The sequence below is a fragment of the Nycticebus coucang genome, chromosome 4 (assembly GCF_027406575.1).
Source record: "Nycticebus coucang isolate mNycCou1 chromosome 4, mNycCou1.pri, whole genome shotgun sequence".
NCBI lineage: Eukaryota > Metazoa > Chordata > Mammalia > Primates > Lorisidae > Nycticebus > Nycticebus coucang.
This window is the reverse complement of record NC_069783.1, coordinates 25,208,195-25,225,481: the sequence shown is the minus strand read 5'-3', so window position 1 is coordinate 25,225,481 and position 17,287 is coordinate 25,208,195. Positions and strand designations below refer to the sequence as shown.

General features: G+C 48.5%; 1 protein-coding gene across 2 annotated transcripts in view; it reads right to left on the bottom strand.

The window, feature by feature from the left end:
- Positions 1-4,092: 4,092 nt before the first annotated feature.
- The window catches only part of MAPRE3 (microtubule associated protein RP/EB family member 3), a 59,070-nt gene continuing 45,875 nt past the window's right edge, over positions 4,093-17,287 (bottom strand). The window contains exons 2-7 of one of the 2 annotated variants that reach the window (XM_053588679.1): positions 9,357-9,484; positions 7,827-7,972; positions 7,007-7,208; positions 5,588-5,742; positions 5,308-5,460; positions 4,093-5,018 (exon numbers count right to left, since the gene is read on the bottom strand). In XM_053588679.1, coding sequence (XP_053444654.1) covers positions 4,950-5,018; positions 5,308-5,460; positions 5,588-5,742; positions 7,007-7,208; positions 7,827-7,972; positions 9,357-9,477 — 846 coding nt within the window. In that variant the 5' untranslated portion in view covers positions 9,478-9,484 and the 3' untranslated portion in view covers positions 4,093-4,949. The remainder of the gene's footprint in view (positions 5,019-5,307; positions 5,461-5,587; positions 5,743-7,006; positions 7,209-7,826; positions 7,973-9,356; positions 9,485-17,287) is intronic. The other variant, XM_053588680.1, reaches the window with a different exon arrangement.

Sequence of the window (17,287 nt, the reverse complement as noted above, 5' to 3'; positions counted from 1 at the left end):
TGGGAGGCTGAGGCGAGTGGATCGCTTGAGCTCAGGAATTTGAGACCAGGGAGAGAGAGAGAGAGAGAGTCAGGCATGGTGTTGGGCACCTGTAGTCTCAGCTACTTGGGAGACTGAGGGAAGAGGATCACTTGAGTCTAAGAGTTTGAGGTTGCTGTGAGCTATGACACCACGACACTCTACCAAGGGTGACAAAGTGAGACTCTGTCTTAAATAAACAAACACGCTATTGCATGTATGAGAATGAGATTTCCTATCTGCCATTCTGAGGTATTATAGTAAGAAAATCCTACAGGATGAACAGCTGAGAAAGAGATGAATTCTTTAGGAAGGACATTGGAGAAGGCTTCCTGAAGGAGAAGCAGTTGAGCTGGGTCCTAAGCAATACAATTGTGTCATTGGTTGGGGATCAGAGTTGGAGGGAATACATCAGTTGTGTGGATCTGTTTATTTGTTAATTATTTATTGAGACAAAGTCTCATTATGTCACCCTCAGTAGAGTGCCATGACTAGAGATTAAACTTTGGGTTTAATGGGCTATACAAATCTATTGCCAAAGAAAAAGGAAGAGGATGGAACTTGAGGGAAAAGGCAACATTGAGGGGTGGAAGAAAGGGGCAGGAGGTGGAGCAGAACCTCAAAGTCTTGGACTCAAGTGATTCTCTTGCCTCAGCCTACCAAGTAGCCAGGACTACCGGTGCCTGCCACAACGCCCAGCTGTTTTTTGTTGTTGTTGTTGTCGTCGTTGTTGTTGTTGTCATTGTTGTTTAGCTAGCACAAGCCGGGTTAGGACCCGCCAGCCCTGGTGTATGTGGCTGGAGCTATAACCACTGAGCTACGGGTGCTGAGCCGGATTTGTTGATCTAAACCAGTGATTTTCAATCAGTGTGCCACAGCACACCATGACAGGATCTTAGCTGTGCCATGAAAAATGTTAAAGATCATTAATTAAATTATTATTTTTTCTGGCAGTATGTTTTTCTTTTGGCAGGGGTTGGTTTTGAACCCACCACCTCCAGTATATGGGGCTGGTGCCCCACTCCTTTGAGCCATAGGCGCCACCCTAAATTATTTTCTAAAGAAGTTCAAAGCACAGTAGTACATTCTTTTTTTTTAAACTTTTTTTTTATCAACATAATTTAAGTGTGTCATGGAAGTTTAACTACAGGTTCAAGTGTGCCCTGAGATTAAAAAAAAAGTTTGGAAAACACTGATTTAAACAAACGCCTAGAGAGTGGTAAACTGGAAGTAGTCCAATGTGACAATGCTTAATGGGATTTTGGAGGTTGGAAAGGAATCTGAGTCCGTATCCCAAAGGCCTTCTTTGCCTGCCAAATCTGGACATTATCCTTCAGGCCCTGGGAAGCCAGAGGAAGGGTGGCATGATCCACTGTTTTGGAAAGGTAAATGAGGCTGTGTGAAGGATGGATTAGGAAGTGAGGAAGGCGAGAGGTAGGAGAAAAGCAGCTTTTTCTGCCTCCTTCTGTCTGTTCTCTGGCTCTGACCATGGCTAAGTTTGTATTAGGCAGTTCTGAGATGGAGGGCTTTTGACAAGAACCATATTGGAGCTGATCATTAATCAATTCACTTTTCAGATTTCTACTCAGAGACCAACAATATCCTTTCTTTGTTTGATCCCTTCTCTGTCACGTGTCTGATCACAGAAGAGACTGACCATTTTTGGAAGAGAAACAGAACTGACTTTCCATACAGTCAAAGGAGGGGGCTGCTAGGTGGAGACACATAGAAGCAGGGGAAAGACTTTTTTCTTTTTCACTGGAATAGTCTGGCAGGTTATCAGTTGTAACTTGGCACCTAGGGGATAGAAGTCATTCATTTCCTCATCCAGCATTTCCTAAGTACCTTCTCTGTGTCAGGCTCGGTGCAAGGTACAGCTGGGTTATATCTCACTTGCTTATGAGGATCTTGAAGCCTGTGTGGGAGGCAAAAGTCTAAACAGAAGATTACAGTTTACAATCTTAAGTGTTCCAGAGGACAAATACACTTAGTATGAGGTACTAGGAAGAGGCAGTAAGAAGCTTTATATCCCTGAACTCTAGATGTTCAAAGAGCAGCCTTAGGCACTAGCCATGGAGGTGGGCTTGGGTAGGTCCCTCATCTTTGGGGCTTGAAGACCCAAAAGATACTGGATCAAGGAGGACAGGTGGGGCGTGGCACCTGTAGCCCAAGTGGCTAGGGTGCCAGCCACATACACCAGAGCTGGCGCTTGCCAAACAATGACAACTACAACCAAAAAATATCTGGGCATTGTGGCAGGTGCCTGTAGTTCCAGCTACTTGGGAGGCTGAGGCAAGAGAATCACTTAAGCCCAAGAGTCTGAGGTTGCTGTGAGCTGTGATGCCACAGCACTCTACTGAGGGTAACAGCTTGAAACTCTGTCTCAAAAAAAGGAGGACAGGTGGGTGTTTAATGTGGGGACAAGAAGGTGAGCTCACTGAAGCACCATCCCACTGTATTACTCTTCTATTGCTACTGAGACAAATTGCTACAAATTTAATGTCTTAAAACAACATAAATTTATCTTACAGTTCTGGAGGGCAGAAGTCTGACACAGGTCTTACTGGGATAAAATCAAGTCATCTGTAAGTTTGTGTTCCTTTCTTAAGGCTCTAAGAGAGACTCTATTTCTCTGCCTTTCCCAGCTTCCAGAGACTGCATTTCATGTCTCATAGACTCCTATCTATCTCTGACCTCTTCAGCCTTGCTCTTCTAATCTTAGGGACCCTTGTGATTACATTGGATCCATCTGGATAGTCCAGGATACTCTCTCCACTTTAATGTTAGCTGACTAGCTGCCTTCATTCCCCTTTGCCATGTAACCTCATGTAGTTCAGGGGTTATGATGTGGATATCTTTGAGGGGAGGCATTATCTACATACCACACACACTGTATGATCAGGGTGAGGTCTTGACCTGAAGATGAATACTGGGCAATGAAGAATAATTCCCTTATCCTTTTACAGTACCTGCCTAGAAAGATGGAGGGAAAACTTTTAAAAATTAGGCAAGGGAGTTAAAAATCATCAAGAGAAGTAAAAGCAAGCAAGGAACTTTTTGGAGGAGAAAAACAGAGAGTAAGTCCAGAAGTATCTATTCAAAAGGAGGAGGAGGAATGAATAAGGAATGAGCAGATAGAAATCACTTATGTAAGCCCGTATCTGGAGTCATCAGAAAAATGGATGTGGTCTCAAAGGAGGGCCAATGGTGTGGGGCTGCAGAAAAGCCCCAACTACATCTTGGTCACACTCAGGACAGTGAGGAAACATCTATCAGAGCTGGATGGAACACTCTGAAGCTACAGGAACACAGTGAAGGTCATATTTTCATGGTCTTTGGGGGTGAACACTGAATCTTGAGTCAAGAGGTCTGAATTCAAGTCCAGGTTTCTAGTACCTTGACAGAGTCATACACATGGGTCTTGGACTCTTCCTCAGTAAATAAGGGGCTGGCCTAGGTGACCCCAAGGCTTCATGTCCATTTTAGCATTCCTGGTCCCTGCTGGGCTTCCAGAACATTGTTCATTATGGCCCTTAATCAGGTACACCCCAGGAATGGGGCTGTGTGGATGACATGGGAGGGTTCCTGATTCCCTGTTGCCATGGGAGCTTGTTCTATCGATGTGATTACTTAGACACTGCTGTCCTTCTGGGCTTCAGCGCTGAGAGCTGCTTGTTCATTATAACCTTCCCCCAGGTCTGTCACATGAGCCCTTGTCCCCAGCTGTATCACTAGGGGTGGGAACAACATGCAGTCCAACTGGCCCAAAGGAGGCTGAAATGAAGGTCCTGTTGGCCAGGCTACCCTGTTACCCACAGCCACTTTACTGGGCTGCCCTTCACCATGGCCATGGCCCCAAGGATTTTTCCTCCTCAGAGATTGGGAGTTGGAACTCCCTCCCTACCTTTCCCTAGAGCTCTGTCACCAGTGTTGGGAGATAGGACCAGCTCAGGATCTGGGCCTGGGAGAGGCTGACAAGGCTGTGCTGCATATTGTCACCTTGAGAGAGGGTGTACAAGAGGCAGAGAGCACTGAGACCCAGGCTGTGGCTCAGTGCAGGGAGATATGGAGTGGACTTTTACCACACAAGTTTATTTAAATAAAAGTGAACACGTATGCAGGCTGGTGCCTGAGGGGCAGGGGTGGGGAGGGGCGGGTGGGAGGCAGACGTACTGTAGGGTCCAGGCAGAGACTGTGTGATGTAAACCAGGCTGCGGGAGGGAGAGGCTGGGGGCCTTGGGACAGTGCTGGGCTTTGGCCCTAGGGGCAGGGGCCTTGGGTGGGGGAGCCTGGTGCCAGGAGGTCATTTCCTTCCCTCACATGCTCCCTCTTTTCTCCTTGACCCCAGGGCCTACAGCACCACCTCCTCAGCCCCCACTCCCTCATCTGACATCAGCCTTCCCCTCAACTACTGGGAAGTCAAAAGATAAAATAAATAAAAATTGGTGAGTCCTGCCCCAGCCCCCAGCCATGGGGGAAGGGAAGCCAAGCCAGGCACACTGCTCCAAGCCTGTGCTGTCAGCCCTAGAAAAGAACAGGTAAAGTGCAAGGAAAATCCAGTAAGTAAAAATATACCAATGACTTTGTCAAATATATAGCTGCTGGCTGTTGGGGAGCAGGTGGCTGGCTGGGGTGGGTGGCAGCAGCACCCTGGGAAGTGTTGGCCAACACAGCATAGAGACAACGGAAATAAATAGGGGTGGGGAGTGGGCAGGGATCCCGCCTGCTGGGCCAGTGCCACTCGAGGACAAGGACGGGCCTCTGCCCGCTCACGGGCTCTATCTCCCCAATCCCCTCTCACCCAGCCCCCCCATGCTGCGGCACTGACACAGAGCACCCGGCCGACCTGGTTGTAAGGAAAGGATTATAATGTGGGGGTCAGGGAGGGGAGGCACGGGAAGCTGTGCAGTCAGCCAGGGCCAGAACTGCCCTCAGTACTCGTCCTGGTCTTCTTGTTGGTGTTCTTCAATCTCATCATCTTCAGGGGGTGCAAATCCTTCCTGGAGGGTGGGAAGGGAGAGGGAAGCAGTGGGCCAGGCAGGCCAGGCTAAGGTTTCAGGTTCTATAGGAAGCAGAGGAGCAAGGGGCCCAGAGCCCAGGAGCCCAGAGTTCTAGTCCAACTTTTTCTGTTAATGATGCTATGTGACCCTGGGCTTGTGATTTCATCTCTCTCCCCTCATCAGTAAATGTTCTCCAAGGTCCCTTCTGGTCCTATCATGCTTCTGGTCTTAGGGCCAGGCCAGAATGTCCAGTGGGCCTAAGATGCTAGCAGGTGAAAGGCGAGCTTACCTCAGTGGCATAGAGAATGCTGATAATGCCTGAGATGACAGGGCTGTTTTCACTTTCATGTTCCTGGCAGATGAGCTCAATGTCACGAAGTTTGCTGAAGTAGAAGTCACGCTCTTTCTCTAGCCCATCCACAGTCAGCTTTAAGTCCAATAGCTGCTTGGGGAGAAGGCAGTGCTCAAGCCAGAGTTCCCTGCCTCACACTCTTCTTGTCTCCACAGACACCCTAGGGTCTAGCTTTTGTGGCAGGGCTATCTGAGCTACTCTTACCCATCCCACTCACCTGTTGGTTGAGTTCAAGAATTTGGGCATCAGTTTCATGGCCTCCGTTCCGGGCTGATGGGGGATTCTTCCGGAGGATGCAGGGTGGGGCCACATTGCTCAGTCGGCCAGAGGTCTGCATGTTTTTGGGGCCTGTAGGGGATGTCCTCTGCGGAACTGCCCAGGGAAGAGTCAGATGAGGCCACATGAGACCACAGTGCACATAGCAGGAGAGAGCCTGGTGGAAGGACTGCAGGCCCATGCGACAGGCAGGCACTCTCATCCCCACCCCTCCCAGGAAGGGCATCAGCCACTCAGGAAGGGCATCTCCACCTAGGCCTCAAGCCTTGGCCACATGGGACGCTACAGCAGCTAGGCAGCCCTTTGGTAAGCCTGAGAGAGCAGGAACTATAGCAAACTAGAAGAAGGTGTGAAGTGTTGGGCCTGAGGGAGAGAGAAACAGGGACAGCGAATTTGAGGAAGTAGGGCTAGAAGGGTTCATGGCCCTCTTGTACCAACAGCCAAAGCCTGATGAAAAGCAGCTTGTGCATGGTCTTTCCTAACAGAAGCCCCAGCCTGAAGCCACCCTTCCTGGAATGACCTGAGTCTCCTTACTGGAGGATGTACAAGAAACCTGGCCCCTCCCCTCTCAGCCCCTGTCTCAGGATGGGCTCTGTTGCCCTCTGTTGGCTGGACCGGGTATCTATGCAGTGGTGGCAAAATCAGGGCCCGGAGCTCCTTCCCAGCACAGTCTGCATGCTGAGGCTACTTGCTCTCTAGCACCTGCACCTCCCTACACAGAGCAGGCCAGTCTAACACAAAGCAAGCAGGTGCGCAGGGTGGGCCCAGGCGGGACAGCAGTGCAGATGGAGGAGGTGGCTCTGCTATGACGGGGTCCGACGCAGGCTGGGGCTGCAACTCTCCTTTCCCTTCTAGGACCCATACAAAGCCTTATTTTTAGAGACTCATCCATTGAGGATGTAGCTGTGGGGTTTGGGAATGGGGGGAGGCATGATCCAGCTTAGTAAATTCCTGCCCCTGAGCATCCAATGGGCCAGGGCAAGATGGGGCTGTGGTGCTGGCACCAGGCCTCTGGCTTGGATAGACCCAAATGGAGAAACCATGCTGCCTTACTGCCCCACCATCTGGAGGCAAATGAGTTAGCTCATGCTATGAAATGAAGTCCCCTGGGCCTCCTGCTATGAGCTGTCACCATCGCTGGTGCTGGTGGCTCCCTTCTTAGACCAATTTTTTGGAGCCCTTTCACCCCCTATTGTCGCTCCCAGAGTCTAAGTGGGCAGCAGGCGGCGTCATCTGAACTCCGTGATAACAGTCTCCTCCAGGCTGGCAGGGCCGGGCCGGTGGCCCAGGGGGCACTCCTGGCTGTATAGCCCTGCCGGCCCGGCCCCCCACACTCCCTCCCCCGGCTCGGGCACATTACCTGCTGTGCCAATGAGTTTCTTGGATTTGTTGAAGATCTGATCACCTGGGTTAGGAGGTGGCGCTACGTCCTGGCCCTGCCGCGCCAGCAGAGGGTTGTAATCCTTTCCATCATAGTTTGCGTCAAAGAATTTCTTAAACCACTGAATAAACTCAAAATTATCTTGGAATTTTCCTTTCACTAATTTCTCTACAGGAATGATCTGAAATAGACCACACAAGCAGAGCACTTTAGCCACCTGCTGCTGAAGGGCCGCCTTCCTTCATGAGAGGCTGCTGCTCTCAGGAAAGCTAGCCCCTGGGCTGCAGCGTCCTCTACCTTCTCACCGGCCCCCCTCCCGTGGCACCAGCACAGTAAGTAGGCTGGTGCCCAGCCCTGGATGCAGACATCCCTTTCCCATAGGCACAGGAAGAACCGTGGGGAGATGTCCCTTGCTTCTGGTGCCTGTCTGTGGGCTGGGGCTCAGGACCCACAGCCCTCTGGGTGTCAAGGCAGGACAGTGAGCAAAGAGACTTTTCTTGGGCCCTACAGAGAGATGGAACTTCATAAGAGCAGCACACAGAGCCTCGATGTCTGGGATGGAGACAGTTTGGAGGGGAGTAAGGGAAAGGAATGTTACTGTCATGATGGGATGTCAAGTGCTAGGGATTTTCCACTGTGCCTTGAGCTGGGGGAACACGTTCCCTCTGGAGAGTCGGGAGGTGGAGAGAGGCTTGAGCACTAGAATGATTCCAGCAGCCCCTGTGGCCCTGGATGGTGGGCCATCTTCTTCCCTAGAGTCATACAGCTCCTGAGGGTCCCCAGGAATGCAGGCACCTACTTTGTCAACACCCATCTTCTTGAAAGCTGCTTGCAGAACCTTGAAGTTGTGGATATATTCATGCTCTAGTTTGGCCTGGAACTTCACCTTCCTCAAGTGCACACAGCCAGGGAAGAGCATGTCCATGAACTGGCAGTAGGCTGCCCCTGTGGAGAGGCATGATGGCTTAGAGGGTGTTGTGGTCTTTTTCTGCTGGGCTGCTCTCTTTCACTTCCTAAGGCCCTCAGCTGGTCTCCTCCCCAAAACCTGGTCTCCTCTTCTCTCTTTTTGTCCTGGGGCTGGGGCCAGTCCTATTTTTAGGATAGACATGGCCAGAATTCCCTTACCTTTCCAAGAATAAAAGCAATGACTATTTAATGGAACTATCATATTCCAGCCTCATACAAACACTGCATATATTTAGGGTAATCCTAACAGCAATGCTAGTTAGTTGGTGATATTATCTCCATCTCATGTATGGGAAAACTGAGGCCTAGGGAGGTGTAGCAACTTGTGCAGAATTGGACCAGAAGAGTTGGACCCAGAGTGGCTAGACCAGACCAGGCTGCTAACCTGTGACTTTGCTGCCTGTCCTGGCTCTCAGCTCCACACCACACCTTTCATTGTGCCTCTCTCATGCTTCACTTTTCTCTGCATGTCCTGACATCTACTCCGAACAGTTTGACTAGTTCAGGGTCTCCAGCTCGCCTTCTTTTTTTTTTTTTTTTTGTAGAGACAGAGTCTCACTTTATGGCCCTCGGTAGAGTGCCGTGGCATCACACAGCTCACAGCAACCTTCAACTCCTGGACTTAAGCGATTCTTTTGCCTCAGCCTCCCGAGTAGCTGGAACTACAGGCGACCGCCACAACGCCCGGCTATTTTTTGGTTGCAGTTTGGCCGGGGCCGGGTTTGAACCCGCCACCCTTGGTATATGGGGCCGGCGCCTTACCAACTGAGCCACAGGCACCGCCCTCCAGCTCTCCTTCTTAATCTTAATTATAAGCTATGGTCAGGCACTGTATAATGTTTCAGTCAATGATGGACCTCAGGTATGACTGTGGTCCCATGAGACTATAATATTGTATGTTTAGATATGGTGAGATACACACATACCACTATGTTACAGAATTGCCTACAGTATTCAGTACAGTAATCTGCTGTACAGGTTTGTAGCCTAGGAGCAATGGGCTGTAACCTAGGTGGGTAGCAGGCCACTCCACTGAGGTTTTGTTTTTTTTTTTTTTCACGAGTCGGGGTCTCACTGTCGCTCAGGCGAGTCTCAAACTCCTGCGCTCAAGTGATTCTCCCTCCTCAGCCTCCCACAGTGCTGGGATTACAGGCGTGAGCCACCACGCCCGGCTTCCACTGAGGTTTTGAAGTTTGTGTAAGCACCCTTTGTGATGTTCCCACAATGATGAAATCACCTAATGACACATTACTTGAATTAGCCCCCTCATGAAGTGACACATGACTGCTGTGACTGCTCGGCAATCCTGCCTTCTCTTCTTTTCCCTCTAGCAGGGAGACTTTCCCTATCCCCAGCCTCCTACCTGAACAGAGCTGTTCTATCTTGGTATAATTGAGGTGCAGGGAGTCATTGACCCATGCAAGCATATCATGGCGACTCAGATTTTCGCTGGTCACGGATGTGGAGTACACATTGACGGCCATACCCCAGCTGCAAAGAAAGAAGAAAGGTGAGGTCAGCACCCCGGCCTCATACTGTCCTTTAGCTGTCAGGAGAGAAGGGGCTGCAGGACCCCTGGGAAGTAAGAAGCATTCCCTCTAGAACCAGCCTTGCAGTTTAGGCCCCCCAAAGGAGTACTTATTCATTCTTTAAATCCTAAATGAGTGTCTATTATATGCTAGATCAGTGGTTCTCAACCTTCCTAATGCCGCAACCCTTTTAATACAGTTCCTGTGGGTCGCAACCCACAGGTTGAGAATGCTGTGCTAGATGAACTGGTGGTTCAAAGTTAATCAGCACGTGGTCTCTGCCTTCGAAGAGTTTACAGACAGGCAAACACCCTCCGAAGGGACTGGCGGGCAGTACAAACAAGCCCACAAAAGTTCAGGATGGTACACAGAAGGGCGTGATCTCATATGCTTGGCAGGGTCAGAGAAGACTTCAGAGCAGAGATGTTGGAGCCTAAAAGGAACAGGAATTTTCCAGACATAAAAAGGGATGGGCTAGAAGGGCATTTCAGGCGCAAGGTCTAGCAGGAACAAAGGCACAGTTTATTCCAGGAACTGAGACCAGGAACCCAGCAGGATCAGGGAGCAGGTTTTTGTGTTGGGTGTGGCACAGGGAGGCTGGCAGGGACAGATCCAAGGCTTTGTTTACCAGGAGGAGGAGGCTTAACTTTCTATTTAAACAACAGGAAGCCATTAGAAGATTCTAAGGAGACAATAACTTGACCAAATTTGTGTTTCAGAAACCAACTAACCTTTGCCTGTCCTCTGACTTCAGACTTCACATTCCTGTGGCCTGTAGCCTGCTGGCTGACCAGAGGCACGTAATCTCTGCTTGTCCAGAACCTTCCCCTCACACAGGCTTCTCTCCTGTATTCAATACTCGGGGATGTCACTAGCAGCCACTAGTGTCCCACGATAGAAACTGGCAGGGTCAACCCGGAGAGCCTGTTCCCCTCATCCTCCCATGGAGCCATTCCTAAGTCCTGGATCTTCCCTGTTTTGGTCACCTCAGAGTATGCTGTAGGCATTCCTCACTTTCTACAGTGGGCTGTTCCCAGAATCCCACAATACCAAAGTCATTGATGTTCAAGTCCCTTATGTAAAATTTGCATATAACCTCCAGACATATGCAAAGTATATTCTTGCATATACTTTAAGTTATCTCTAGATTACTTGTAATACCTAACTCAATGCAAATGCGATGTAAACGGTATTGTTTAGGGAATAATGACAAGAAAAAATTCTGTACATGTTCAGAACAGATGCAACTTCCCCTGTTTTCTCCCAAATATTTTTGATCTTCATTTAGTTAAATTTGCAGTTGGCTGAATCCACAGATGCAGAACCCACGGATGTGGAGGGCTGGCTGTACTTTCTAGCCCAGGTTAGCAAAAGCCTCCTTCTTCCAGCTGCTAGCCCCTTCCTCTTAAGCCATCCCTGATATTGTTGCTGTCGGAATCTAGCTAAAAGGAGGCCTGGCTGCCCCCCAACCCCATCTTCAAGCCCCTTTAGCCAGCAATGAACCGCCCACTGGCCAAATTTGCCTTGTAGACTTGAACTGTTTAGCTCTCCCCGGGTTGGAGACATTTTTGAATTAGTGCCCAATATTTTTACATTGGTATGTTGCACACAAACAATTTGAGATTTCTGGCTTCTTTGGGGGACTCTCTGAGCCTAAGGTCCTGCACGGAGACCAACAGCTGGAGCTGAGCCAGCATGCTTGAGCCTCCTTCCCACCCCACCCCCACACAGAGGCCAAGTGTCAGCTGCTGATGGTCACTGACTTGCCCTGCTGCGAGGGAACTATTTCTTATAACTAGGTTTTTTTTTTTTTAATCAAAAATGGAGAAACAGAAAACAGGTCAAAAGGACTGTGTATTCTGAGAATCGTTAAGAACTATTTCTGGAGTGAATGAAGAATGCTTCTTCAGGCTTAGTATGTAAAGTGTCTCTATGAAGGAAGAATACATTCAGCCCATTTCCTTGTCCCCTGTAGGCATCTGCTCTTATAACATGACCTTCCCTACCACTTCTCAAAATCCTAAATGGACCCCATCTTTTCACTCTTCTTCCACTTTGTGCCCCCACTTAGAACATAGGCAACTTCCACTCACCCTCTGTCTGGAATGTCAACCCCATCCCAAAGTCTGTCCATTCTTTGCTCCATGGTTCTCAAACTGAGGTCTGAAGACCACCATTGCTGGGGTTAGATGGGCATCAGCTTGGTAGAAATTCCAATTCTCTCACTCTCCCCCAGGCCTCCTGAATCACAATCTGCTTCTGACCAAGACGCCCAGAGGAGCTGTGGGCATGGTCAGGTTTGAGAAGCCCTGCTTGAGAAAGGGGGCTCAGCATTGCACTTGCTGGCTGTGCTCCTTGCAGGTCACCACCCCTCGTCTCACACATATATAATGGGACCTCAGTATATACACGTTTAAATGAAAAATTTTTTTTTTTTTTGTAGAGACAGAGTTTCACTTTATTGCCCTTGGTAGAGTACCGTGGCGTCACATAGTTCACAGCAACCTCCAACTCCTGGGCTTAAACGATTCTCTTGCCTCAGCTCCTAAGTAGCTGGGACCACAGGTGCCCGCCACAACACCCGGCTATTTTTTTGTTGCAGTTCGGCCAGGGCCGGGTTTGAACCCGCCACCATCGGTATATGGGGCCAACGCCTTACCGACTGAGCCACAGGCGCTGCCCCATTTAAATGAAATTTTGAAGAAAAATCATGAGAGAAAACTCTCTTATTTATTCCCGATCCTTCTTCTTCCTAAAAATAAACTTTGTCCTTCATTGACCAGGGAAACAGAGGATAGACAGGGCCAAAGAATCAAGAGAAACAAAAATTAAATTGTATCTTAAGAGCCTTTAAGGCAGTGATTTTCAACTGGTATGCCGTGGCACACAAGTGTGCCATGAGAGAATCTTAGGTGTGCTGCAAACATTTTTAAAGATCATTAATTAGATTATTTTTGAAAGAAGTGCAAAGCACAGTTGAGTATGTTTTTCTTTTCTTTTTTTTTTTTTTTTGACAGAGCCCCAAGCTGTCGCCCTCGGTAGAGTACAGTGACGTCACAGCTCACAGCGACCTCCAACTCCTGGGCTTAAGTGATTCTCTTGCCTCAGCCTCCCAAGTAGCTGGGCCTACAGGCACCCCCCACAACACCTATTGGCTATTTTTTGGTTGTAGTTGTCATTGTTGTTTGGCAGGCCCAGGCTGGATTCGAACCTGCCAGCTCTGGTGTATGTGGTTGGTGCCTTAGCTGCTTGAGCTACAGGCGCGGAGCCAAGTATGTTCTTTTTTTTTTACTCTTTTTTGTTGTTGTTGTTGTTGAACATAATTTAAGTGTGCCATGGAAGTTTAATTATAGGTTCAAGTGTGCCGTGAGATTTAAGAAAAGGTTGAAAAACATTGCTCTAAGAACTCAGAACCTGGCAATTTCAGTTTTCTGAGGGTAATTTTTTTTTTTTTTTTTTGGTTTTTTTGGCTGGGGCTAGGTTTGAACCTGCCACCTCCGGCATATGGAACCAGCGCCCTACTCCTTGAGCCACAGGTGCTACCCTCTGAGGGTAATTTTGATGGCATTTGAGTCTCCTCTTACACAATGGCTTTGAGCCCACTGCTCTGTATCCCAACCCATGTAGTCACCACTGGACTATTTAAATGTCTTCCCCCATGTCAGGAAATGCTTTGAAGCCAAGAGTAGACTTTCTGGGCCTATTACAGGGAAGGTGTTCAGAAAATCTGCTGAACAATTACACATCCTCATCACCTCTTTCTGAATGTCTTTCATTATCATCTGGCCTCAGTCTCCCACCCTAACTCAAGCTTAAGAATTCCGCATTGGAGTTGGCATTGTCTCCAGGAGACTTTCCCTGAACTCCTAGTGGGGTTACATCCTGCAGCACCCAGGCACAGCACACCATGGCATTCTCACATTCTCATGAAATCACTTGTGTCTGTCCCTTCCACCTGACTATAAGCTGACTTCAATGGCCAAGCTATTTTCCATTCACTTTGATTCCAGACCAATTCTCAATGAATAAAAATTGCCTAACCATGTTGGTGGAAAGGAATTGAAGAGACTAAAGTTAGGAGAGTGTTTCCAAGTTTCTGGGAACAGACCCAAAGTAACAAGAGGAGGAGGAGTGGACGGGGTGGATGGTCACTGAGCTTGCAAAAGAGGCAGAGTGGGCAAGGTCAAGGGAAGGGCATCTTATTTTGATGAGTATTTATTTTGTTACACAAGGTAAGAAATTGAAAAGATTTGCCCTTGTCCTCCTGGAGTTCATAATCTTTCTGGGGAGACAAACACACACAAGAACAGTATAACCAAATTCTCAAAGTGTGGCAAAAACAGTTTAAGTCCTACAGTCAGGAAGGAGAGAGGGTGGAGTTAGAAGTACATTTGAATGGCCCTAAAGTATAAGTGGTCAGCCCTGCCAGGTCCCCAGGAGGTCTGCAGAGCGCTGCCAGTTGCTACATGCAGAGGGCACACGTTGTTCTGATACTGTGCAGAATGATTATCTGGAGCTTTCCACAGACTCCCAGATGCATTTCACCTAGAGACCCTGGGGCCCTCAGGCAGGGTGATTCTGGGCCAGCTGTGGCTGACACTCTGCTGGGCCTCGAGGGTCTGGGCTGGTCAGGAGGCTTCCGAGGGTCATTTTAGGTTGCCACTGGGAGTTCCTGAGCCATTTTAGGGACTTTGTTCTGTTTGAAGTGTGTGAGTTTCAAGGGCTGGTTACTGAAGAAAAGCAGAGGCAAAACTCTAGTCCAATCTTATCGTCCTGGTTGTCACTGAGATCATTTGAACTTCAAGGGGTCTTCAAGTCTGAGGGCAGCTTTCATGGGGTTTTACAGGACTGGACCTGCATGGTTCAGGCCTGCTGCACACATTCCTGAAATTCCTTACTAGGAGAGTCCGTTATCTTCTCCTGCAGAGGCTTTTCAGTAGGCTAGAGTGAAGCCCAAGCATGGGTATATAATGCACATTTATTATGTTAACACATAATAATATGTACATTATGGTATATATAGTATGTAAATATTGTTTACGTATATTCTTATATCATTTATATGATATGTAATTTATTATATAAAATTTATATGTATTATATGACACTTATTTTATATGTATTTAATTTTTAGATACATCCCAGGTGATTCTGGTGCATAGCCAGGTATGAGAACCACAGCCTTCATCTGATAGATGTGCTTAGCTGGGAGTTCCTGGCCTGTGGGAAAGTTGTTAGCCATCTTCTTCCTTGGTACACAGGCAAAATCTCCAGTTTCCCTGGAGCTCAGAATACAACTAAAGTCCTTGCTATTAGGGCTCCAAAAGTCACAAAGAACTACATAGCTACTTGAAAAATGCCCATCTTCCTGGATGGAAGTGGAAGACATTATTCTTAGTAAAGCATCACAAAAATGGAGAAGCATGAATCCTATGTACTCAATCTTGATATGAGGACAATTAATGACAATTAAGGTTATGGGGGGGGAGAAGCAGAAAGAGGGATGGAGGGAGGAGGGTGGGGCCTTAGTGTGTGTCACACTTTATGGGGGCAAGACATGATTGCAAGAGGGACTTTACCTAACAATTGCAATCAGTGTAACTGGCTTATTGTACCCTCAATGAATCCCCAACAATAAAAAAAAAAAAAAAAAAAAGAAAAATGCCCATCTTGTCAGTTTGTCCCCAAATTCCTAGTTCTGTCAGTGCCTGATGCTGGGAGGGCACTTTCCACACTTTTGATCAGTCTGATTCTAGGGTCTCAAAAGTGGCAATAGTGCCTATAAGAAGAAAGTTGGAAAAAATAGCTCCTTTTAGGGAGCAGCAATCAGTTATGTTGTCACCTCCTATGGGGCCTCTAGGGAAGCGAGGCAGCTGACACCGGGAACAGAACCTTAGTCTCCCTCAGCACTAGCTTAGGCTCTCCCAAGTGGTACTTCTCTCTGTTCTGGTTGAGGTCCATTTGGCTCAGGAGAACTCATCCAGGGCACTCAGGGGTCTCTGCAAGGAGTCTCTACCACACTTGCTAGAGCTGCATGAAGAAACCAGCCTTCTCATTTTCTTTTTCTTTTCTTTTTTTTTTGAGACAGAGCCTCAAGCTGTTGCCCTGGGTAGAGTGCAGTGGCATCATAGTTCACATCAACCTCCAACTCCTGGGCTCAAGGCAGTCTCCTCCCTCTGCCTCCCAAGTAGCTGGGACTAATAGTTGGGAATATAGGTGCCCACCACAACGCCTGGCTATTGTTTGGCGGGCCGGGGCTGGATTTGAACCCGCCAGCTCAGGTGTATGTGGCTGGCGCCTCAGCTGCTTGAGCCATAGGCGCGGAGCCAGCCTCCTCATTTTCTTATCTCTCATTATGCTGTAGAGGGTAGGATGCCTTTTTAATTTTCCTCTACTAGATTTGGCTCTGTAAATAGAACTACACATGGCCAGCAGGTGGCACCCCAGGTCCTGAGCAAAGATTTCTTTGTTTTTTCTCCCATCCTCAAATCCCCTTTCTCTGATCTCAGTTTAGAAAAGGGAGAGCACCTAACTTTGATTTAGTCTCAAAGAGGAAGCCAGCTTCAGTCAAAATCTAGTGATATCAGGGAAGGGGTTGGGTGAAAAGTCTATTCCTGGCCCAGATGTCCCCTAAGAGCTGGGCTGGCTAGAGTGGACTAGAGCACAGGGTCTGCTCTAAGATTCTGGAGTGAATTAGACCAACTTCCCTATCCCCCAAAGCCATAGTTGAACTCAACTGGTCCAACTTCCTATGGCCTTTTGAATTGGGGGTTGACTTGAGTTTGAACTCAAACCAGATCAGCTGCTGGGGGCTGAGGTATAGAAAGCATTTGCCCAAGCATCTGGCTCTAAGTAGACAAGCTGCATCCAATTATAGCAAAGACATAGGCTGAGGAGCTGCTTAGTGATAATATACCTATAAGAGTGTCTTCACCTTCCCTGAGGGAATGGTAGGTCACTACCCAGAGAGGGAGGCTTTGTCCCAAGAGATGCAATCATATGGTCTCCTAAGCGTGTCCCCATGTTTCTAGCATCATCTTTGGCACATTATGACTTGAATCAGGCAAACAGTCCCTGATTGGGTTACAGCATACCTCCATCCAGGTTGGCTGGAAACCCCACTTGAAAATCAGACCATGGGCGGCGCCTGTGGCTCAGTGAGTAGGGCGCCGGCCCCATATGCCAAGGGTGGCGGGTTCAGACCCAGCCCCGGCCAAACTGCAACAGAAAGATAGCCAGGTGTGTGGCGCGCGCCTGTAGTCCCAGCTGCTTGGGAGGCTGAGGCAAGAGAATCGCGTAAGCCCAAGAGTTAGAGGTTGCTCTGAGCCGTGTGACGCCATGGCACTCTACCCGAGGGCTGTACAGTGAGACTCTGTCTCTACAAAAATAAGAAAAAAAGAAAATCAGACCAAGATTTGTTCTTGGGATAAGCCTGCTCTGCAGGGCCTTGACTCTTTTTTTTTTTTTTAGACGGAGTCTCAAGCTGTCGCCCTGGGTAGAGTGCTGTGGCATCACAGCTCATAGAAACCTCAAATTCTTGGGCTTAAGTGATTCTCTTGCCTCAGCCTCCCAAGTAGCTGGGACACAGGTGCCTGCCACAACACCTGGCTATTTTTTTGTTGTAGTTGCCATTGTTGTTCAGCAGGCCCGGGCTAGATTCAAACCCATCAGCTCTGGTGTATTTGGCTGGTGCCCTAGCTGCTGAGCTACAGGCGCTGAACCAGGGCCTTGACTCTTGCTACCAGATCGGGCGCCAAGGAAAAGA